This window comes from Ambystoma mexicanum, chromosome 1q (genome assembly GCF_040938575.1).
Source record: "Ambystoma mexicanum isolate Mex_15411 chromosome 1q, UKY_AmexF1_1, whole genome shotgun sequence".
NCBI lineage: Eukaryota > Metazoa > Chordata > Amphibia > Caudata > Ambystomatidae > Ambystoma > Ambystoma mexicanum.
Window position 1 is genome coordinate 13,894,739 of NC_090922.1, and position 24,047 is coordinate 13,918,785.

At 44.3% G+C, this 24,047-nt stretch overlaps 1 protein-coding gene across 3 annotated transcripts in view; it reads left to right on the top strand.

The window, feature by feature from the left end:
- KIRREL1 (kirre like nephrin family adhesion molecule 1) overlaps positions 1-24,047 on the top strand; it is a 2,247,154-nt gene that overhangs the window by 1,786,185 nt on the left and 436,922 nt on the right. For 2 of the 3 annotated variants that reach the window (XM_069635419.1, XM_069635421.1), the window contains one exon: positions 12,412-12,507. The exons of the other annotated variant lie outside the window; for it this stretch is intronic. In XM_069635419.1, the coding sequence (XP_069491520.1) occupies positions 12,412-12,507 (96 nt within the window). The remainder of the gene's footprint in view (positions 1-12,411; positions 12,508-24,047) is intronic. 3 annotated transcript variants of the gene reach the window in all.

Below are 24,047 nucleotides of genomic sequence, written 5' to 3' on the forward strand. Positions count from 1 at the left end.
CGATCATTCTCCCATAGAGTTAGACATGACATTGGAAAGTCTTAAACCTCCGGTCAGGAGATGGAGAATGCCTTCCGACATTTTTAAGGACCCTGGGGTGGTGGGGGAACTACAGACTGAAGTTGAACTCTTTTTTGAAACTAATAAGGGTTCGGTGGATAGCCCCTCGGTGCTATGGGAAACATTCAAAGTGTGGGTGAGGGGCATCCTGATCTCCAAGTCTACGGGGCTATTGAAGGCGGTCAGGAAAGAGCTGGAGGTGGTTGAGAAGCGACTGGGGGACCTAGAGCAACAATACACATCCTCGCATGAGGATAATGCCCTGGCAGAAATTAATAAAAACCTACAAGAATTTAATAAACTAGCAAATAGGGAGTTGCTGTACATGGCCACTCTGGTCAGAGCACGCCGACATGGCGAAGGTAACAAGGCGGGGCTCACACTGGCTAACCTGTTGAAAGTTGACAGGGGCCGCACCCTGATCTCCAGCATAATAGGGAGCCACGGGATAGTACAGACAAATGAGGAAAACATCAATGGGGAATTTGCCCTCTTCTATAAAGAGCTCTACGCTAATCATGACTTAAAAAACCCCAGGGATACTCAACTTTACTTAGACAGTATAACGCTTCCAAAATTGGGTGATGAGAATAAACTACAGTTAGACCAACCCATTACGATTGAGGAAATTAAGGAAGCAATTAAATCATTGGCTAACGGAAAAGCGCCTGGCTCAGACGGTCTGGGAATTGAATTGTACAAGGAGCTAAGCGAAGTATTGGCCCTGATATTGTTGTCTATGTGGGAGGAGGCCACAGAGGTAGGAACACTGCCACCATCCATGAGAGAGGCTATAATTACAGTGCTCCCTAAGCCCAGACGTCCCCCCAATGAGATGTCCTCATATAGACCCTTATCTCTTATAAACTGTGACGCTAAGATATTTGCGAAGATCCTGGCTAACCGACTCCTGCCGCACATGCCAGTGCTAGTGCACCCGGATCAATGCGGGTTTATTCTCACTAGATCTACAGCGCTCAATCTACGTAGGCTGTTTGGCGTAATGGCCCAAATCAAACCGGAGGCCCAGGCGGTTGCAGTATCCCTAGATGCCGAAAAAGCATTTGACTCTGTATCATGGGCTTACCTGTTCATGGTGCTTGGTAAATTCGGGCTGGGCCCCAGCTTCTTGAACTATGTCAAAGTGCTGTACACTAACCCGGGGGCCAGGGTATTGACTAACCACACTGAAGAGGGGCACTAGACAGGGCTGCCCATTCCCCCCCATACTGTTCGCTCTCACTATGGAACCAGCGGCGGCAGCAATAAGAGAACATCAGGAACAGAGAGGTATACGGATGGCGGGCCTCACTCAATCGATATCACTACATGCCGATGATACCCTATTGTACATTAGGGAGCCGAACACACACTTGGGCCGGCTAATGGACGAAATGCACAAATTCGCATCATACTCAGGATACAAGACCAATCGATCTAAGTCTGAAATTTTCCACCTTACCCCCGACACCAACTGCCCAAACGACACACTTGGCCTAAGGTGGTCCCCGGACAAAATTAGATACCTAGGGGTTATAGTTTCTGGAGACAGGACATCTCTACTTTTGAACAACCATGATTCCCTGCTGTCTACTATTGCCACTAAATTCCGCTTCTGGGCCAAACTCCCCATATCATTAATAGGCCGGGTAGCCATATTAAAAATGGTCATCCTCCCTAAACTGCTGTATATATTTACCAGCATCCCGATCTGGCCTGGTAGGAGATTCTTTGACACTCTCAGGTCCCTGGAGGTGGAATTTGTTTGGAGTGGGGGGGCACCTAGAATGAAGTGGGAAAAAATGGTGGAACCATACAGTAAAGGGGGCATAGCTGCTTCTGATTTTGAATTATATTATCTGGTTGCATAGGCACAGTTTGTCAAACATTGGTATGATGAAAACGACACCTCACCCCACATTCGTCTTGAAAAACACGCAGCGCGCCCGACCGACATTAGGTCAGTCATTTTTAAAACTAAACACAGGGACGAATGCCCATTTGACCCGGTTAGTACGACGGCCCAGGCATGGTTTAAAATCTTCCGAAGGCTTGGGGTAAAGAGGCCTTATTATGCTGAGGCACTCTTTTGGAACTTCCCAGGCATAACACCCACATACGACCCAGGCATACAGAATAAATGGGACCCAGATGAAGAATTTAAAATCAAGGACATATTTCCCAATGGGAGTTTTATTACACTTGAGGACTTCAAAACAAGGATGGGGAGGGATCAGCTGATGATTCTCCAATTTTATAGAATGAGACTGGCCTTTAAGGCCCGTTAGCCAACATTCCCAGACGAACCCCCACCGCACCCATGTCTACTGACACTTTCAACCCGGGCTGGTACTAGCATCTCGGGGCTATATGTTGCTGTGCAGACTGGTTCCCCAACACTGAATGTAATGAAGGCTTCCTGGCAAACAGATCTGGGTGAGGATATATCGGACAGACAATGGGAAAGATACTTGCGAAATGACCAAGAAAGTGTCCATGAATACCGGCCTCCGATTAATTCAGTTTAAAATGTTGAATAAACTACACTATACTCCATTGAAGGTGGCTAGGTTTACAAACAAAGGGACTGGCATGTGTCCAAAGTGTGGAACAGACTGGGCTGACTCGATGCATATGTATTGGAATTGCCCTCATGTGCTTGCTTTTTGGGGGGAGGTGGCGAATAACCTGGAGGAGGTGACACAGATACCGGCGGACCTCACACCGCGAAAATACCTGTTTGGGGACATTGGTAAACATTCAGAGTTGACAAGGAGACTTTTTAATGTCACATGCGCAGTAGCGAAACGGTGTATAATGCAAAAATGGAAGAGCGCACAGGCACCGAGAGTGAATCACTTTCTTAAGGAATTAATGTATGTAAATGAATGTGAAGAATATTACATATTGACAATCCCGAATCCAAGTAAACCGAAAGACACATGGGCCCGGTTTAGAATAGATCTGAGTGAAATTAACTCGGACAGTGACAGCCCGATAGGGCCAACTGCTTCATCAATTCAGTAAACATTGCTTATGCTGTACGGTGCCTAATACCGAAAGTTGATGTGTTCAAACAAATGCATTATATGTTGTTGTTGCAATGTCAAGTACCACAACCGTTAAATAAAGTTTAAAAAAAAAAAAAAGTACTGTCACTGCCAACCTACCCAGATTCTGTTTGCAAAACTGGCCCTACTGCAACCAATCTGCACACACCACACTATGCAAGCACCACCCTCTACCGAATTCGGAGTCAATCATGCGTTCCTGAGGTGAGTATATTGCAGCCCTACCCTCTTGAGTGCATGCCCTACACTGTAGGGCTTACGGCCATGCACCCAATAGTCTAATCCTTCCACAGACCCACGGCACCTTCATTCACCCGTGCATGCCACCATGTGCCCAACTACCGCATTCTATCCACAGCGCACAGCCACCCGCGCTCCCACCCAACCTATGTATTTGTATTTGTATTTTGTTTATTTGTATAGCTTTCTGGCCCAAAGGTATCTGGGTGCATGATCTTAGATTACATTGACATAGTATGCATGAAGGCAGTGACATAACACAATAATAGCATACAGTAAAAATGAGCAAACAGTGAAATTACTTACAGGATATTTGCAGAGTATTTACAGACAGGTGCATGCCTTATCAGGCATAGGTAATGGTGCGGGGTAATTCCAAGGAGGATAAGGACCGATGTATCGGGGGATAGTTTTAAGCATCTTGGGTGATCAACCACAATTTGGCCTTGCTCTTAAAGGAGTGGAAAGAGGATTCCGTTCTGACTGGGTTGGGCAGTGAGTTCCACAGTTTAGAGTCAAGGACTGGGAAACTAGCCTGCCTGCTTTTGGCAGTTTGTATCTGGGTAAGTCGAGACAGTGTGCATGGGCAGCTCTCTGGGGGCGGGTAGAGGTGTGGTGAGTGAAACGGTTTGCCAGATAGATGGGAGCCTGATTGGCCAGACATTTGTGCGTAAGGGCAAGCGTTTTGGGCTACTGACAGCCAATCTAAGCTACGTCTAGTGTCTGAGATGTGCTGAGTCCTTGGGATATTTAGGGCTGCCCTAATGGTATTATTTTGGGTGACCTGTAGCTTGTTTATATTGTATTGACTTGTCCCTAGATAAAGTGCATTACAATAATTGAGTTTTGACATAACCAAGGTTCTGGCAAGGATGGTGCAATTAGCAGTAGTGAGGAAGGGACGGCAGGCTGTGATGAGTTTGCACGTGTAGGCGGATGCTGAGATTACAGCATTGGTTTGTCTGTTGAGCGATAGTCTAGAGTCGAGGTAGATGCCTAGGGTTTTGGTATCGTTGGATACCTTAATGGTGTTGCCATCAATGATAAAGGATTTAAAGGAAGGATCTAGTCTATTAAGTAGTTGATGGGAGCCCAAGATGAGAAGCTCTGTCTTGTCGTCATTGAGACAGTCCTCATGTTGGGCCATCCATGCCTGGATGACCTGAAAGACACCATTTACGGCTTTAGTGTCCGCAATGTAGTCACCGGTGATGGGTATGAGTATCTGGGTGTTATCGGCATAATAGGTATAGGTGACACCCAGATAGTCAAGTAAATCAAAGAGTGGTTTTTGTGAACAGTTTTGGCGAGACACAGGATCCTTGGGGTACCCCGCATAGGACTGACGAAGGTTCGGTGGAAGCAGAGGGGAAAAAGCCCTCATGGACCTGTTATCCAGGAAGGATCTAATCCAGGTGGTGGCCTTGTCTGAGAAGTGGGCTGCCAGTTTGAGATGACGGCAGAGGATTTGGTGGTTAACCAGATCAAATGCAACAGACAGGTCTAGCAGGAATAGCAGGGCCAATTTCCCATTATCTTTTAAATCCTCAATTTGCATTTTTAGATCAATAAGGGCAGTTTCGGTTCTGTGTCTAGGTGTCACGTCCGTCCCCACATCCACCAGGTTCCATGTGAATGGGAGCAACAATCCGCAGTCACTAGCAATCCAACAGAACCACAAGCACCTGTACGTACACACACTTCCCCACAAACGAAAACATTGTTTCCCTACCAGTACGTTTGGTACTTCAGGTGTTTACCGTCCTTCCCTCCTCTGGCAATTGAAGTGGAGGCACCCTTTTCTTCGGCACAGCCATCGGCGCTATCGGCGCAAGCATCATGACAAAACAGATGAATTGTCATCGGCGATGTGATCGGCGAGTGGAATCACGTGACTCCTGTGCACGTCACACGTGACTGTTGCTGTGCGTATAAAGACCGCTAGGGACTAGTAAACAGTGCTTCTCAGCTGCTTTTTCAAGTACTGTTTGGCGTATCGTTTTGCTCATTGGATTTCCGACCTCTACGACCACGGACCCCTTTTGGAATTGCCTTGCTTCTGCCCTGAACTGTTAAGTCGCCTTGGACACTGATCTACGGATTTCTTGCCTGATTCTGGGGTGTGATTTCTCTCAGACTGCACTCTAACACCTACCCTTCGGTAAGCTGCCTTGGTTCACCTGTGTATTTTGTTGCCTGTACATTACTTGATTATTTCCTGTTACATATGCCCTTACACTGCTTGACTGTTAACTATTGCCTTACAGCGCTCACGGGTCTCTTTGGCTGTTCCTGATTCTGTCTCGACGAACTACCACACACCTGTGGCCGCAAAGACCTCACAGGCAGTTATTACATCTTTGCCTGTGAGGTACTTGGGGACGGAGGTATCACATAATCTGCACGACCATTCAAGAACATGACACTAGGCTGGAAGCCTGATTGTCTGAGGCCAAGGAGTTTATTGGATTCCAAGTAATCCTGGATCTGCAGATAAGCCGCTCGGTCTAGAATGTAAGCAGAAATGGAACGTTGGTGATGGGCCTATAATTAGTAGGTATGCTTGATTCCAGGGTGGGTTTTTTGAGATGAGGGATAACCCACACGTCCTTGCGGTTGTCAGGGACAATGCCAGAGTTGAACGAGGAGTTTATAAAGGCAGTAATAAAGGGGGCTAGTTCGTGTGTAGCCTCCGTGATAATGGGAGCTGGGCATGTGTCGCCCTGGCAGTTAGAGTACGTTTGCTGATGATACTTTCAACCTCTGAGATAGTTAGTGGAGAAAAGCTGAATGGTTTGTGGCTGGGAGTGATAGGAATAGTTTTGCCAGTAGGAAAATTGAGTTGCGGGTCAGTCTGAAGGCTGTTTATTTTTGTCATTGATTTTGGATTGGAGTGTGGATATTTTGTTGAAGAGTGCTTTTTGAATTTTAGCACACCAAGTACTATCTTTGCTGCAAGTGTCCGGAGGCGATGAAAGAGATTCGAGTTCTTTCAGTATTTTGAAAAGCTCCTTGGTATTGGATTTCGCTTGTAGTATATGCGTTTGTTTGTGCGCTCCAAACCCAGAGTTAGAAGGGCCCTTAAAGAAGACAGTTACAGAACGAGATATATACAAAATCAAGATATAATTTCAGAAAGGCAATTATAGGTAGGTTACAAAATAGGCAATTTCTAATATATACAAGTATATAATATAATACAACATTATACAGATTTAGCAAGGAGGTTAACCGCACAGAGGTTTACCCATATGTTAGGGGGGTATGTGTTACTCTTTGTTCAGGAGCCAGCCGATAACCTGTTTTCTAAAGGTCTGGAAGGACTCAATAGTTTTAATGTTGAGTGGTAAAATGTTTCAAAGTTGGGAGGCAAGTACTGTGAAACTGGCACCTCCAACTCTTTTTAAGGAGAATTTGGGCACTGTCAAGCATAAAGTGTTGGAAGATCTTGTGGCGGGTTTCATGGTGAATTTATTGGTGAGGTAGGGTGGGGCTAGGTGGTTTAATGCCTTGTAAGTGAGGCAGATGGTTTTTAGATCGATTTTCTGTTGTATGGAAATCCATTTGCATGATTTCCTAATCGTGGATATGTGCTCTCGCCTGGGGATGTTGAGTGCAGCTCGTAGTGTGTTGTTTTGAAGTACCTGTAATTTGTTGATTATAGATTGGTTAGCACCTATATACAGACTATTGCATTAGTCCAATTTAGACTGTATGAGGGCTCTAGCAGGAGTGAGGCAGTTGTTAGATGATAGGAAGGGTCTACTGGCCCTAATTAGCCTGTGTAGGCGGAGGCTGAGGCAATCATGTTAGTTTGTTTGGTGAGGTTAGAGTTGGCATCAAGGTAGAAACCTAGAGTTTTTGCGATAGGGATGGTGTGACCATCGATAGTGATGTTATTGTAGTTAGGATTAAGTTTAGACAGATTACTAGGAGAGCCGACAAGTCCTAACAAGTGTTATAGGTATCATTTTTTGCTTGGAAGATAGCCTCTTTAAAATTAAGAGTTGCTATATTGAGGCTGTCTTTGTTAGCGTCAGAGGGAAGACTTTTCCAACAGGCTTCAGAATTTTGTTTTTCTTTACGTAGCATTCTTAAATGTGGTGTGAACCACAAGTTAAGGTGAGCACGCAGTTTAGGTTTCCTGGATTTGATGGGGCAATGGTATTTATTGCTTTGAGCATGGTATGGTTAAATGTATCAACTAGGACAGTAGGGTCCGCACATGACAGTGAGACCTTGTTTAAAATAGGCAGAATGATAGAAAGCAGTTTTTTGCATGTTATGTCCTTTTTGTTTCTCGTACAAATTGAGGGCGCAATGTCCTGTCTAGTGCAGAGGTCGTTGACTATGGTGTTGAAAATGATGATGTGGTGGTCAGACCAAACACAGGGTAGGTTTGATACTATATTGATGCTACAATTTAAATCGAACAGCCAGTCAAGTGTTGTCCCCTTGTTGTGGGTAGGTTCACAGATGTGGTGGGAGATGCCTAGGTCGGTAAGTGAACTAGCAATGTCCAATGCTTTAGAGTCACTGGGGTCTTGGAAGCCGAGGTTATGATATGATATGGTAGGCTATTTATAACACGCTTAATACCCAGAGGTTTCTATGCGTGGACCCGGGGATCGAACCTGTGTTGCTCCGTGTCGTCTTGCTTTCAAGACGAGCACGTTGCAACTGAGCTATCCTCCCAGGAGGTTAAAGTCACCTAGTGGGATAATTTGAGAATTCATCTTAGTTTTATCTGCTAGGATGGATGTAATGTCATAAGCAAAGGTGGTGAGAGGACCTGGTGCCCTGTAGATGAGATGCATGGTGGAGGTTTGGTTGGGGAAGATGGCACGTTTGACTGACAGTAATTCTGCTGAGGGGATCTGTTGGTTATGGATGACTCTGAGGCCGATAGTGTTTTTGTGAATAAAGGCGATACCGCCGCCGTTAGATTGATTTGGGTTACGGTTGCATCTAATGATGGCGTATCCATTGGGAATAGCGAGAGAGAGTAAGGGACCTGAGGCTGCATGTAGCCAGGTCTCTGTAATGGCAAGGAAGTCTAAGATCTGCGATGTCCAGCGCATGTCCCTGGAGGGACCTGGTATTGATCAGGGCGCCCTTAATCGTGGTTTCTTTAGGGGTTTTTTGATGCCAGAGGGTGGAGGGCTGACGATGGCAATGGCTGGAGGTAGTGGTGATTTAGTGGTCTTATGAGTATTGTGTAGGTGGTAGGCTGCGCGATGGACTCTGGCACCGAGTCTGGAGTTCCTAACGTGCAAGGCGCATGGCTGATTGGGAGTGGGTTCGGATGCAAAAAGTTCCAGCCAGAGGGCTGGTGAGTTCAGGTAGGGATTGGTTGATAGCAGCGAGGGTGACAGCGAGGTGCTGATAGTGTGCAGCGGGGCATGGGTCAAGGCTAGCCTAAGAGTAGGTTCACTCTGGTTTAATGGCATATTGTAACCTGTATGGCTAGCTAAATGCAGCTTGTACAGCATAGGGTTCTCAGGGGAGGTAGGCTGGGTTGGTAGAGTGCTACAATGACAGGTGAGTATGCAAGCCAGGGCTATTATCTTGAAAGGTAGCCGAAGGGAGCGTGGTACAATGTGGTGCATATACTTAGTGGTGTGGTAACAATGCAGAGAGGCAATACAGAGAAGGCCCAAGTGATTTATACAATGTTAACACAGTCAGAGAAAATAGTGAGGTGCATGTGCAAATGTGTTCAAGGTTAAGGTTCAATGCAGGTTATATCAATGACAATGCACGTTATATCAGTGACAATAGTATCATTGGCATCCTGGTCTCAGCTGGGCGAGTCGACTTAGGGCAGTAATATAAGCATGTAAACATGAACAGCAGTTATAAGGTGGCATGCATGAAAATGTGGTTCACATCAAGTATGTAAGTCTGTTCAGATGGTACACATATTAACAAGGGTAGCCTGAGACCGCTGGGATCACTCAGATTTGCAGTGTCAGCAAAGGAAGGGAGAGTCATAACAGATAGATGTTGGCATGCAGATGGAGGTTAATAGCGCTAGCGGGGCAGGAGGTGGGAAGGGGGCTTAACGAACGGCACGTTGTCATGTGCAATTAGTTATCCTTCTGCAATTCACCTGCACCACTCACCACGAAAAAAGGTAGCTGCAAACAGGTCGTGGCAAAAGCTATGGGTGTCAAGACCCAATCCAAGAGTACTCCCTTAAGAGGAAGAGGTCCGGACTGCCTACACAGTAGCAGAAGAGTTCTTCCTACTGTTGTAACTCTCTGCTGTTCAGAATTCAACAGACAGAGAGATCTAGCAGTCAGAAGAGGAGACACGCCCAGGATTCACCAGCTGTAAGGAGTAAATAAGTAACAATCAATAACTTTGAAATTGTGTACTGCCAACCTCAGACCCTGCTGAAACAAGACCCACCTGAAATGTGTCCTGTAATGATAGCTGGTCAATCGAGGGTGAAGATGGAAATGTCCTCAGGGTCCCAGTACCGGTTTCTAAAACAAAATATCAATAGTGTGAGAACCTAAACAGAATAAAGTAAATCAGCTCAATCAGTGTACAGAAGACAAAATGTTCTTACTACTATTCCAGTCTGAGAATTTCCGATTGTCTGTACACAGTTCCGTAGAGTAGATGGTAGAGGAAGGGAAAAGTAGTCCAGGACTAGCCCAATGGCACGAGGTTGCTTAGGGTGTCCCAGTTCCAATCCTATCCCGACGGAACAAGGACACCTATAGCACCGGCAGCAAGCGTCTCGTAGTCCAGGTGCCAGGGTTTGGGGAAAGGAAGCAATGAGTTGTTTAAAAATTCTGTTGGATGGGAATTGCGTGCAGACTGTGGTCTTTCCAGGTCCCAGGATGAAAGAGCAAAAAATCCAAAAACCAAACATTAGGCAAAGAAAAGTCCTAGAAGCTTTCCGCGGTCAGTAACGTGCAGGCAGTGACATATCCGAGCGTGAAGCAGTTACAGGTCTGTGAGGCGTTCCGAGTCAGGCAACGTGCAGGCAAAAGACAAATCCGAACAATATCAAAAGCGAGTCCGTGAGACGCTCCAAGTCCAAGAACGTGTAGTCAGGATTCAATTTGGCGGGCAGAAAAGGGCAGCAGAAAGGGTAGGAAACAGATTCAGGAAACAGAAGCATGAACAAGAAGACGAAATCACGGGGCAAGGACAAGGGAACAGAGCACGAGAAACGTGAGAAACAAAGATCCTACAGGTTGTAAACTTCAATCATACGTGTCCCGTCAGCTCTTGAGGCGGGGTTAAGTAAACCTACGAACGCGTTTCCATGCAATGCGACAGACAGCTGATGAACTACTTCCGGGTGAAAACCGTCTCCGTGTAGGCGTTACTGGTCGCCATGACAACCTGTATTTGGACAGGAACGGAGAGCGTTTTCCCAACAATGCGCGTGTATAATTGCCTATGGACCTATACAATGTGGATTGTGCCTGTAGAGGACACCTAACAGGGAGGTGCCTTCGTGAGTGGATGTCATTACCCTGATTCCTGACATGGGGCCGTTACGACAACTGCCTCCAATCACCACACAAAGTACTCGCCTACATATGTTACATGAACCACTTTTCCCTCCCTTATTGCCACCAACACATTCCGTACGGTACATTTTCCAGGCCCTTCCGCCGCCGCACTGTCCTCCGATACACCATGGCGGCTTTCCCAAAAAATGTTACGCACACCACGCTTCCCTCCAGCCAACCACCGGCCGCTTCCAAACTTCTCTGACAGCACGCCGTATCGCGAGCCAATGAAACTTCTGTCCGCGGGGCGAACAGGGAAATGGGTCCGCAGAGCAGACCCAGAAATCACACATTTTTTGGGACATGCATTTCAGTTCTTTGCAACAGAAGTACTGGTCGGATTTCCACCAAACACACAAAAGCACGCTTTCTGACCCAAGCCTCCGCCCCTGCTGCAAATTTGGTCAAAATCCATCCAGCATTTAGGCCTGTAACCGTGCGCAAAGTTTTTCCCTATTCAGTCTATGGAAAATGTTGGAATCCCCCCCCCCCTATAACTTTGCCCCCCTCCCGTAGGAAACCTCACCCAACTTGGTGAAATAATTCAGAGCCGACCATATACTTTTTTGGCAAAGTTTGGTGAGGATTTGTCCAGGGGGAGCAAAGTTCTAAGCCGACGAAAAAGTGCTCTTCCTATGAGTTTAGCAACTTAACCATAACTACACGGCCCGCTGGCGTGGGCCGTGTAATATTCAGTGAAAAACTTTGTTAAAGGGACGCCATGGTTCAGCTGTATTAAGAAAAACCGATCAATTTCAGTGCAAAAACTTTTTTAAAGGTGGTGGCGTGAGTTATGGTTGCTTAGCTTACCATAACTGGTGAATTTCTGGGGTTTTTCGGTTTTACTTGTAGCCATAACATGGATAGGTTGTTGTTAGTGCAAAGTAACTGTAATGTCCCTTTCAAAAAGTATTTGCACTGAATTTGATCGATTTTCCTTAAGACAACTGAACCATAATATCCCTTTAACAAAGTTTGTTCACTGAGTTTCATAGGTTCCAGGATACCCTTAGTTTGTATAGATGTACCATGCAATATACTTAACCCGCTCGCCCCATGCTGATGGGTACAGTGTCTGCGGACTGTGCGATTGTCTACGGACCTCGATTAGCATCCCACTGCCCAAAAGCTCAGGGGGTATCTTACATTGTTGTAGCGTACAACAAACACACTGAACATGTTGAAAGAGCAGCACGTAACTGAATTACATACAAAAATAAACTAGGTCTACAAACTCTATACTTAAGAAACCAACAGTGCAATTCCATAGGATATGCAACATAATGGAACGCACCAAAAAAATAAAAATAACCTATGCCTTTAGCAGAATGACCACACTGCTGCTTTATACAGAAACTGCAAACCAACAGTCAACAGCATACCTGAAAAGCACTAACAGCCCAACTGAACAACAAACTGATAAGTGCACTACATTGATTCCTACAGCAATGTACTTTGTTCAGTGCGCTACACTAAACAATAATTTCTCTTTTTTTACACAGAAATGGCTAGCACCCTGGAGTGGCTTGAAGAACATTTTCCTCGGGATGAAATGAGTGAAGACAGTGATACTATTGGTACACAGTGCAGTTTCCCAAGTAAGCCAATTAATACACATTGTTTCACATGTACCTGACACATTTATTTTCTTTAACAGTACATACAGAAAATAGCGGCAATGCCCCAGAAACAATACATCATGTACAACTCCAAGAGCATATAGAAGAACAAAGTGACACTGTGCAAAATCATCATGCGCACTTGGAAGAAAAAATTGATAAATTAATGAACACTTTTGCTGATTTGAAAGACTTTGTACAAAGACATATCATGGAAAATATTAAATGGCACTGCCCCACCTGTACCCCTTCTCCCTGTCCCAGACAACCATCCCCACAAATTACCCATCACCAAATACGTTACAATGAGACCTCGATCCCTTCCTCTCCTAACACCCAACCTCTAGAAAACCCCAATTCCCCTGAATATGTCACCATTTCTGCTTCCCCGTCTTTTATAATTTCTATATATATGTCTGTAAATGAAGTTGTATGTATACTGTTGCTGTATGTGTCTGCGTTTTATTTTAAAAGCCCCGTTAGGAGTCAGCAGACAGCGCGACTGTCCGGAATGTCTGTAATTAATCAAAATAGAGGTGTCCTACGGACACTTAATCTGACCGGGCTACCGCAATCAAAACAGAGGTGTCTGTAGAACACCAGGCCTGTCTGCATGTCCGCAAGGTTGTGACACACCTTTAATTAGGGGACCCTAGCCCTGTCCGTGGGACACCTGGATGCATGCTCATTCCACCTTCGGGGTCCTACGAACATCGCGCCTGTCCGGGAACTGTCCGCTGCATGTGTGTCACACTTTTAATTAGTCTGGGGAGCCCAACCCTGTCCGTGGAACACCTATGCGCATGCGTACAACCGATCCCACGCAATAGGTGTCCTATGGACGCCCATCCCATTCGCGAACATCCGCGGCATCACCATGTGACCGCACCCACTCTCCTTTTCCATGAGCAGTGTCTGGGCCCCCAGCCTCCAAAAAAGTACTTTTATAAGCAATCCAAGATGTTTTACTATGAAACTTCACCCTTGCACATGTCCCAGACCATGCCCCTGGCGATCTGCACACTTTTAGGAACTTCTTGAACTCTCTTTGGTGTTCAAAGTGTCTGCGGAGCACGTGGCTGTCCGCGGAGCGCTCCCCAGCACCCCTATAAAAGGCCACGCCCCAGAGCTGCTCATTCTGTTTTTGGATACCAGGACAAAGCATTGCTGCACATTGCTGTTGGCTTACATTGCTTTTCCTGCTAGACTGAACTACTTTTGGATTACATTCCAGATCAGATGGCAACCATGGCTACTCCTGCTGCCTCTGCTTCACACCACACCCACCCCCTACACCACCTTCCCAAGGGCCTGGAGAGGGGAACAGGCGTGGAGATGTAGAGAGGGATGAAGATGAGGATAAGGTAGTGGAAGTTCTTACTACTGCAGCCAGCATGATTCTTGGGTGTGGAGGCTCTTTACCACTGTTGGAGGGTACCCAAGGCATGTGCAGACAAGGTGAGCTGCACTGAGCACAAAAGAGTGCAAAATGGTGCTCAGTCGTGGCAAACCGGGTCTGTACAGCTACGGGACTACCTCCATGTGGTGACACCTGAGGTCCAACTACAAGGTGGCAGTACAGAGGGTCGTCCCCTTTGAACAAAGTAGTAGGTTGAGTTCCTCTACAACATCCTCTGTATCTGCTCCTGCCACCACAAGAGACACTCCTGTCGGGCAGCGCATCCCTGAACCAGTCTTACGCGATGCAGCAGACCCTTACCTTTCGAGGGTCCCTGTATTGTGCATGTACTGCGACGTTGTACTCTGCAGGGGGGAGCAATTTCAAAGTGCTTTTGAAGCTTTGGTCCGGGAACATGAGAGAGTGTGCCCCCTATCCAAGTGAGGCCCACCCAACATCTTCCTCTCTGCACTTTCCCTTTCTTATCCCTGTGGTTGGTGCACCTTCCCTATCCTCTCTTCCCTTCCCTTCCTTTCCTTATCTGTCATGTCTAAAAAAAACAAGAGAAATACAAAACAACAACACCCTTCTCCCAGAAAAAGGCTCTTTTCAGAACCACCTTTCACAGTTTAAAAATAGAAGCGCCAATGAAATGGTACAGGGCCCTGGGCATTCTGAGAAGTCTGCGGACACTCTGCAGACTTTTATTTAAAAATAGAAGGGGTGGCACTTTCAAAAACATAGCACTCTTTTCCAGGGGAAAGTGGTGGGTCTGAAAAGAGCTTTTTTCTGGTGTTTGTTTTTGGAAGGGTGGAACAGCCCAACACCTACTGGGAAAATGCTTCCTATACTTGCAAAAAGGGCTATAATGCATTTTGAATATTTCACAGAAAAAGTTGATTACCTGCATCAGTAAGATGGACTCCATCTCTCTGAAAAAATGTTTGTGCTACAAAATGTAATATTTTCATGTGAAAGTGTTAAGGTGCACGTCCCTAGAGCGCTGCATACCTGAGGTTTTGGTTGCTGTTCTCGCCAGTGACGCCAGGCCGTCCGGTCTCAGAGCAGGGTGGAACAGGGTGGATGGGAACCACCTCCCGACGCCACAGACACACCTCCCTGCGGATTAACGTGACGTCGGGACAGTGCAAGCACTGACAGGGAGGTCGATGGAAGTGTCAAACTGGTTAGAGTCCAAGTTGATTATCAATCTCCAAACACTGGAATGGCTGAGAGGATCTTCAAAAGGTTCCACAAACTGTTCTCAAGAGGCAGGCGAAGATCTGGGGGGCTGGTACCCTCAGCCAGGCAGGCAAGGAAGGCTTCCTAACAGCAAGGAAGATCGGGTCCAATTGGTAGTAACCCAAGGGATCTGGAAGGACCTGAGGTAAGGCAGGAACCCAGGAGGAAAGGGAACCAAAGGACCCCAGGAGGCAAGCAAGGGACCAGAAGCCAATCCCCCCCAGACAAGGATTGGGGGTCAAGGAGGACAGGAAGGAAGCAGGAAGGCAGGGAGAACCAAGAGGGCTGGGACCCAAACAGGTATCATGGAGCCAACCCCAGAAAACTAGTGAACCGGAGAGGAGGGCAGGCACAGACCAGGAAACGTGGAAAACTGGAGCAGAACGAGAGGCACCAAAGCTACGGTCAGCTAGGAAGCAAACCACATTAAGACACGATTAGTTCAGAGATCTGGACGCTATTTACAGCGTCCGGCACGACAACGAGGCTTGGAGCGCTGGCGGGCTTGCACGTGCGTCATGGCAGAGCGGGAACCAGAACGAGCTTGGAACACAAGCTCACTTTCTTGTTCCTGGTTACCCACGAGGTCCGCACACGTAAGTGAATGCGCTAACCGCCGACTCGCTGGGAGATGGCGTGTCTCCAGAGCCGGAACCGTGGATACACCTGCCACGTCCGGAGACAAGAGCAGTGTGAAGTCCAGGTAGGTGTTCTAACAGAAAGGACGACATGCCAACATCTCTCAAAAAGGCGCAAACAGCCTCGTTGGCCATGCGCCTTGCTTTCTCCATTTGCGGACCAAATCAAGAAGAGCGCAGCCACGCCTGTCTCTGTGCAATGCGAAAAGAAATTACTCTGGAGTTTGGAAACATGTCCATGACTTTCCCAAGTTCCTCCTTCATCGCAAACTGCAGTGAGATGCCGGTAACATGTCCTAAACTGTTCCCTCGACAATTAATAAAAATGTCTGGATGATGATGTGTCACCAAATTGACACATAGAAGAACCTAATCCAGCCACTTGATTTCACGCACTCCATATCAGTGCACATCCACATGATGGAATCAAAAATGTGCAACCACTCCGCAATGCTTCGCATACACCTGCAACCAATGTATCCAAGAGTCTCCCAAAATCCAAACACTCTGTTTCCTGAAAGACACAGCCATAGCCATCTGCACTCCTCTCAGCAAAAAGACCTTCTGCCATAGTCTCTCTTTGCACAGCATACCCAGGAAAATGTATTGACCAATACCCTGGCCTCCCCAGTCCCATTTCCATGCCTGCCAGCCTTAAAAGCCCTGGATGTGGCACGTGCGCTCTAGAGACTACTGTGGTGTCTGCGGACATATTGTGCAATTCGCGAGGCTGGGGACAGAAATTGCAACCAGGGTAGCACATTTCCACTTTGGTTGTGGCTCTGAAAAGAGCCTTTTTTTGGGGGGGGGCTTTTCAAAAGATTTCTGCTACACCTGCTGAATGTACTATACATGATTTTACAACAACCTTCTGATTGTATTTTGAATATTAGTAAGAAAGTTTTCATTCCCACAAACCGTCAAAGTAATGCCATCTCAAAAAAAAGAACTTGCACCATCCTCCAACATGTTCTCATTTGGGAATGAAGACATCCCAACAGCACACATAAAACAAGATATCCCTTGGTTAACAAGAGGCCTTCCTTTGTCTTGTTGAGGATTAAAGACACTAGGACACATCCATGAAGCCCTAGGTGGTATTTGGGAAAAGATGACCTTTGCACATGGAAAGAGGTGCATTGGTTCCTTCAGCAACTGCTTCAGTGCACCCTGCAAAGTTATTGCAATCACATACCCCAAATACATTCCTCCACAATTAATCACCAGGACAGCTGGACTGTTGAAAACAGCCATATTTTTACAAAGTGTAAATACACCATTCAAATTTCTCCTGGCGCACACCACACCACAAAGCCTCTACTCCCTCCAATCCAAGGTTGGCAGAAATGCCACATATCTCTGCATATCTCTGCAGATTAGTCATAAAACAATCTCCCACCTTCCACACACTCATCTCCATCTCTCCAACCACAGCCATCTTCACTACAAACAGCAGTGAGAAAAAGGATGACTCTCTCTCCCTATGAATCACACCCTCAACACCTGATTGGCTAATCCCCCAGTCCCATTTGCATTCCAGGCATGCTGAGAAGCCCTGGGTGCGGCAAGCCCTGTCCGTGGAATACCGTGTTGTCCGCGGACCCCAAAACACAAGGGCAGCCCTTCCCTTTCCACAACACTCTCTGAACCACTCCCTCGTTGACTACACATAAGCAGTCACACAACCATTCACCAATCACACCCAAGACCTCTACATCTACCTCTGTGATCACACTTCAGCACTTTCGATCTAACGCGAACACTCTGGCTACAAGTCGGCTGTGATAGCAAAGCACCTCCAGAACAACTCTCCAACATATCTGCTTCCAGATTTATCCACATCTGCATCCATCAACACAAACTACAGGTATGCATATATTTTTATATTTTGTAGAGTACATTGCCAACTGTTTTACAAATGCATGTGAACAGGATACCTGCCACTTACCCTGCTTATCCTACTCAATAAGCATACTGTAATGTGTCCCATCTCCTACCATCAAGTGGCACTTACAATGCTGGGTGCTTTCAACATTTTCTTTTACCCATATCAGCCATTGTAATGTGCAAACTGTTATTCTCTTTATTCCTTCTGCCATTTTTACAACCACTTCCCCCATTAACACACCTGCTATAAAATGCCTACAATGCACACAGAAAAAGAAAACTACTTGTATCTTACCAAAGCATAGCAAGTACATACATTTCATGCATTTGAACAGGCTACCTGTCACTTACCTTGCATAACCTACTAAATAATCATACTGTCATTTGTCCCATCTCCTAACATCAAATGGCACTTACTTACAATGCTGTGTTACTTCTTTTAATGCCCACTTGTATAACTGTTTCACATTTCATATTTCCATTTTATCACCACTCTCTCTGATGTATTCGTAAATAAAAAAATAAAACCACATTGGAACCACTTTTACAGCTAGTTGAAAAGGCAGGTCCTATGTGAAATGCTCAGAATGCACACAGAAAAGGGAAACTACATGTATGCTCGCAAAGCATGCAAGTACATACTTTGCACAATTGACAGAACGCACCATTGCTTGAAAAGCAAACAAATGCACGTGTACATTGGGAACAGTGCCATTTGTAAATGTGGATATATAGATGAAACGACAGAAAGGATTTCTGCACTCATGTAGCAAGCACCTATGTACGGGAAAGTTAATGGAATTCCACACACAGAAACCTAATCCTTTCCAATCTGTACATCTTTCTGAGCCTTTTTCTCACCCTACTACAACTTGCACTAATCCATTTCTAAATAAGTAAATGGTGCAACGGCAACAAACACACTTGCAAAAGTGTACCTCATAGGACACACTTCCACCCCATAGCAACGATGCTGATGCTCTCAAGACCCCATTAATATACAAAGCTGTGCAATTTCACACACACACTTTCTCTTCCTGCCAAGAAATCCTTCTATAACTTTACATAATGTGTTCTCCAAGTGCAATGACTGTGCCATTAACACACACGTACTAATTTCCTTCTTTCGCAATTACAGCGAAGACCACTCTCCTGAAAGCCAGTGGCGTCTCAAGTAGAAAATAGAACCCAGAAGAAACCTACTGTTCACATCCAACAAAGTAAGTGCAATACTGTCAGTGTTCTGCCTATTACTCAGACAGTGCAGTGTTCTTGTATTCAGATCTATGTGATTATTGCGACCCAGTTTACTGCGCCAGCCGAAAATGCCGACTTTTTTTCGACCCCCTTTTCACAGACTATATATGTGGGGGGATACCCCCCCGCTACTCCCCATGTTCCCCCAACATTAATTATTTACTTTACCCCATTCCCCACATATATAATCTGAGAAATGGGTTTTTTAAAAAATTAATAAAGTCATCGTTTTCAGCTGGCGCAGTAAACCCGGCGTAGTAATTGTAGGATTCCCTTGTATTCTTGTATTCTAGGCAACACAATTGTATCAACCCAACAGCATTTGTTTCACTCTTACCCGTTGCACCTAAGCAGGTGCACACTTTGTATTGTCATCGGAACACCGGTATAGTAACACACAGATACCAGTACAGCCTTCCCAACCTGAAGTAACAGTCCATTCTACAATCACACACCTCTATATGTATGCCCACCCTCATATTCAGACACTTGTGCACAGTGAATGCATATACATTGCACAACCTCCCAACCCACACTTTCATTTCTTCTCCAACAGACACTAAAGAATGCCTACCAAAAAGCAACTCTGTAGAAAGCAGCACAAAAATAGAGCAGATAAAAAGCATACCAAATTTCAAACAAAACAGCTAATACAGTCACTAAGCAAAACTAAAGCAGCTTGCAGGAAAGAAACTGTGACTCCTCTTTCGAAATGTAAAAATAAAAAGAAATATATTAAGAAGATTGCAATGGGCGAGGGTATGAAAAGGTTGACAATACCATTATGGAAGAAGAAACGCTGCTCACAAGAATCTCCCCAGCAACCTTATAATGAAGTCTCCATTCCACCGAACCAATACGTCCAGTCCACAAATGGCCGTGCACATCAAGGTGTAACGTGCAAAAAAGATCTTTCACATCTTCACGCTAGTTCCTCAATCAGTATGTGAAAGGCAAAGACAAATTAAAATGTCAAACTAAAGACTCATGTCCAGCGCGCAAATACACAGGACTACGAGGGCATTCATTAGCCTGCATTTCTGGACCTGCTTGCTAAAGCACCTTCCACCATATCAAAATGTTAGCAACACACCATTCGACTGTACGAAATCTCGTTCACAAAGTATACTATGCAAAAAGTCCTGCTTTAGCACTGGACCATTTAAATGACATTCTCCTACATGGTACAGCCAGAGAACTGCTCGAAGAAATAGACCCCATCCAAAGCAAATATTTTGGAACTGAAGAGCACTTAGAAAATCCAGTACCTTTTAGAAAAGAGTAGCAACAACCTTGCAGATGTCAACCGCTATTACACACATACAAAAAAGAAATACTAAAGTTTAGAAGCACATCTGCTGAAGTACCAAACCAAGTATGTGTGTGTTTAGTCGCATAACTTAAGAGCACCAAAACTGTAGACATAATGTACAAAATAGAAGACACTGAGGAATCCCAGTGGTTCCAACTAGCTCTCTATCTTATAGCAGAAAACAAATATGAAATTACTAAGCCCTCAATACTTTGCAGATACTGCACTGCAAAACTTGACAACAACCAAATGCCTTCACAGGCTATAACTAATAACTTGGAAATATTCCCACTGCCAAAACCACTCTAACAACTTAACGTGTATGAGTCATTATAATCCAAACAGTGCACCCATTTCAAGCAATAATACGCCTTCAACCAAAAACAGCAAAACTGCCTCCCTCTGATTTACTGAAAATCATTTGTGGCAAAGCCGTTTATTTGCCATTAGATCTGAAAGGAAATGTAGATACTCTAGCAGTGCAACGGCCAATAGATCAATCTTTGATTATCCTAGTGAATGGTGTACCTACAAAAGCCAAAAGAATTTGGCAGCAACTAGTGTACCTACATAAAATTAGGGAAGCCCTGCAATATCTAAAAAAAACAATGAATACTACAAAGAAATAAACATTGAAGAAAACTTGAGGGAAACCACCAAAATAATTCAGGACCCCTCAGGAACTGGCCAATTTGAACTTCTAGATCCTACTGTAGCCTCCAATATTTTAGACCACTATACAATTCACCCACTGCACTCCAAAGATAACATATACAATGCATTGGAAACATATAAAATGCGACAAGCCAAAGTATCTCCAATCAATATATGGGAAAAAAGTGTAGAAGCACAAGCCTTTTCTCTACTTTTTCCTACTGGAAAAGGTGGAACGTACGATGAAAGGTGCACACAAAAGACAGCATGAGAATACCGCTCTTTATAAATGTATTCTGAAGACCCCAGATTCAGACAAAACATTTAATACATATTCCACCTCCTCTTTGAAAGTGAACTAGCAACTCTATTTTACAGAGTTGCACACACATTTGAAAACAGGTTCCAATTTTCAAAACATTTTTGCGCAGATATACGCTGTATGATACGCAAACTTGGCCCGCCCACATGGTTTGTGACTTTAAGTTGTGCAGAGTATGCATGGGAAGACTTGCACAATTTCCTATGAATAGCAAACAAAAACAAAGCAGATATAGACATAAAAACACTAGGAGAACTCTGCTCTCTTGATCCTGTAAATGTATCAAGGTACTTCCATCATCGCTTTATTGCCATGTTGCACTTCGTTTGTAATAACTGTTCCTCCCCTCGGAGTAGTGGAACACTTCTTTTGGAGAAAAGAATATCAAGCTAGAGTAGCACTACACATCCACATGCTTTTGTGGATTAAAGATGCTCCTAAATTTGGTCAGGACAGTGATGCCACTGTTTTGCAGTTCATTCACAAATTTCACTTACGAAATCCCTTCAGAAAGTACACATCGTGACCTACATGCACATATTTTGCAGTTTCAAAGGCACAAGTGTGGCAAGTATTGTCGGCGCAAATATAAAAACAAAGGGAAATACTACACCAAATGCTGCTTTGGTTTCCCTAGACCAGTTTCAGCAACAGGACAAGTGAACAGCTTCATGTCTTCAGTTAGACACAGTTTGAAAGGCAAATCACCTAAGAACACTTTTTGCATAAAAAGAACAGAAGCATCAAAGTACATCAATGATTACAATGCAATCATTGCCCTCCTTCGGGATGCAAATACAGATGTGCAGCACATTGCAGACAATTCCACTGCAGTTGCACGATCTGTCACAGACTACACCATATCATATGCCAAAGCAGAGAAAACAGAGCTTCAAGACCTCTGGGATGACATATCAAGTGACAAAACACTGTCACAGAAATTGTACAGCTTTGGCAAAATAATGCTCTTCCATAGAGAATGTGGCTGCTACAAAGCCGCAGACCGTTTAACCGGCACTGTCTTGTATGGGAAATCTGAAAACATAGTCTGGCTAAGCCTTGGTCCTGCTGCATGCAGAAAAAGAGTTCTCAAATCATACCAAGACATAGAAACAATAGCCAAAAACGATATCCACACACCCAGGACATTTTCAAAAACAACTTATTGGACACATACTACCCAAACAGGAGTACTGCTTTGGAAACCATGTCCCTATACCACATAGCCCAAAGCTTATCATACAAAAATAATATTAAACCACATGAGAAAAAAAGTAAATAAATAGTCAAAAGTTGTGAGGGCAGCCTGGTTAAACTTACCAAACGCAGCCTGATTAATCATATGAAGCTATCATTAAAACTCCTCAACAGAAAGAACTGTACTACATGGTCCTACTACAACTTTTTAAACCATGGCAAAAAGAAGATTTATTAAACAACTATGCCTCCTATGAAGATGCTTTGAATGCAAGTGCAAGCACTAGGACAGATATACATTTTACGCAGTACAAAAACATGTTGGACAATAGACACCAACAAGAACAACAACTCCGGGCACAACTAAATATAGACACTCCTGACCACAGTCAACCTTCTCTAACAGGAAGCCAAGAACCACTTGGACAGCCACTCATAGCAAATGAGGCAGAATTAGCCATGACTGAAGTAGAAAACCCCATGTGTCAGTATGAGCATTCTTTAGAAGACTTTGCTCTACTTAAATCACAATTAAACAATGTGCAACATAATTTTCCTAGAAGTACCTAAAGAAATTGAACATGGTGTGCAACACGGAACTAAAACTTGTACCTGTCAAGACTATAAACCTATGCTGCTGTATGTAAGTGGTCAAGCTGGTTCAGACAAAACATTCTTAATAATAATTATTATTTTTTGATTTTATTTGTTTGGCTGATAAAATCAACCTTTCAGATATATACAGACATTTAAATTTGAAAGGATTTTTTTTTCAGTCTTACATTTACACATTTGACATTATACAGAAATTTAGTTTGAACATTTTTTCAGTCTTACATTTAAACATTTTACATTATAACTTACACTTACAATGCATGCAAAGTTTAAAAAAGTAAAAAAGAGGTAAGAAGAAGACAAAAGAAGAAAAATATATGAAAGGGGAAAAAACAAGAGGATAAAAGATTAATGGTTCAATAGTTGGCATGCATATAATCTACAGATCTTTCCACGGTTTATGAAAATACGTCACAGTAATTAAGACCTTCACTGGCTGTTTTGATGTTTAGAAAATATAAGATCTAGAAATTGAATTATAGCAATACAAACCACTAATCTCATATTTGTAAAAAGCCCAAACCAAATTTCATCAGTTTCCATTTGAAGATATTTAACAGTAATCTTCTTAAATAAGATTTTTCTCTCATGCTTTAGTTCTGGGCATATTACGATACAATGTTGCAATGTTTCGCATTCTGTAATATTTTTGCAGAATCAACGATAATGTTGCTCCAATGATAATAATTTTCTTCTTACCAATACATCCCTGGTGGGCCATAGATTTAGCCTAAACCTCAAAAATTGTGATCTTATATATGTGGAAGGGCACTTAATAAGGTAGTCCGTCATGACACTAAATTTCTTATGGCCGAACAATTTAGAATCAAAATCTTTATAATTCATGCAGCGACTATGGTTCACAATCCAATCATATTGGTAAATTTAGAGTTTGGCCCTATCAGGATTTCGCAGTAATTGATCAGGTTTTACATCTGCATCTGCCAAGATGTTTATGGCACATTTGAGCCATGTTTTAGAGAACAAATGATTACC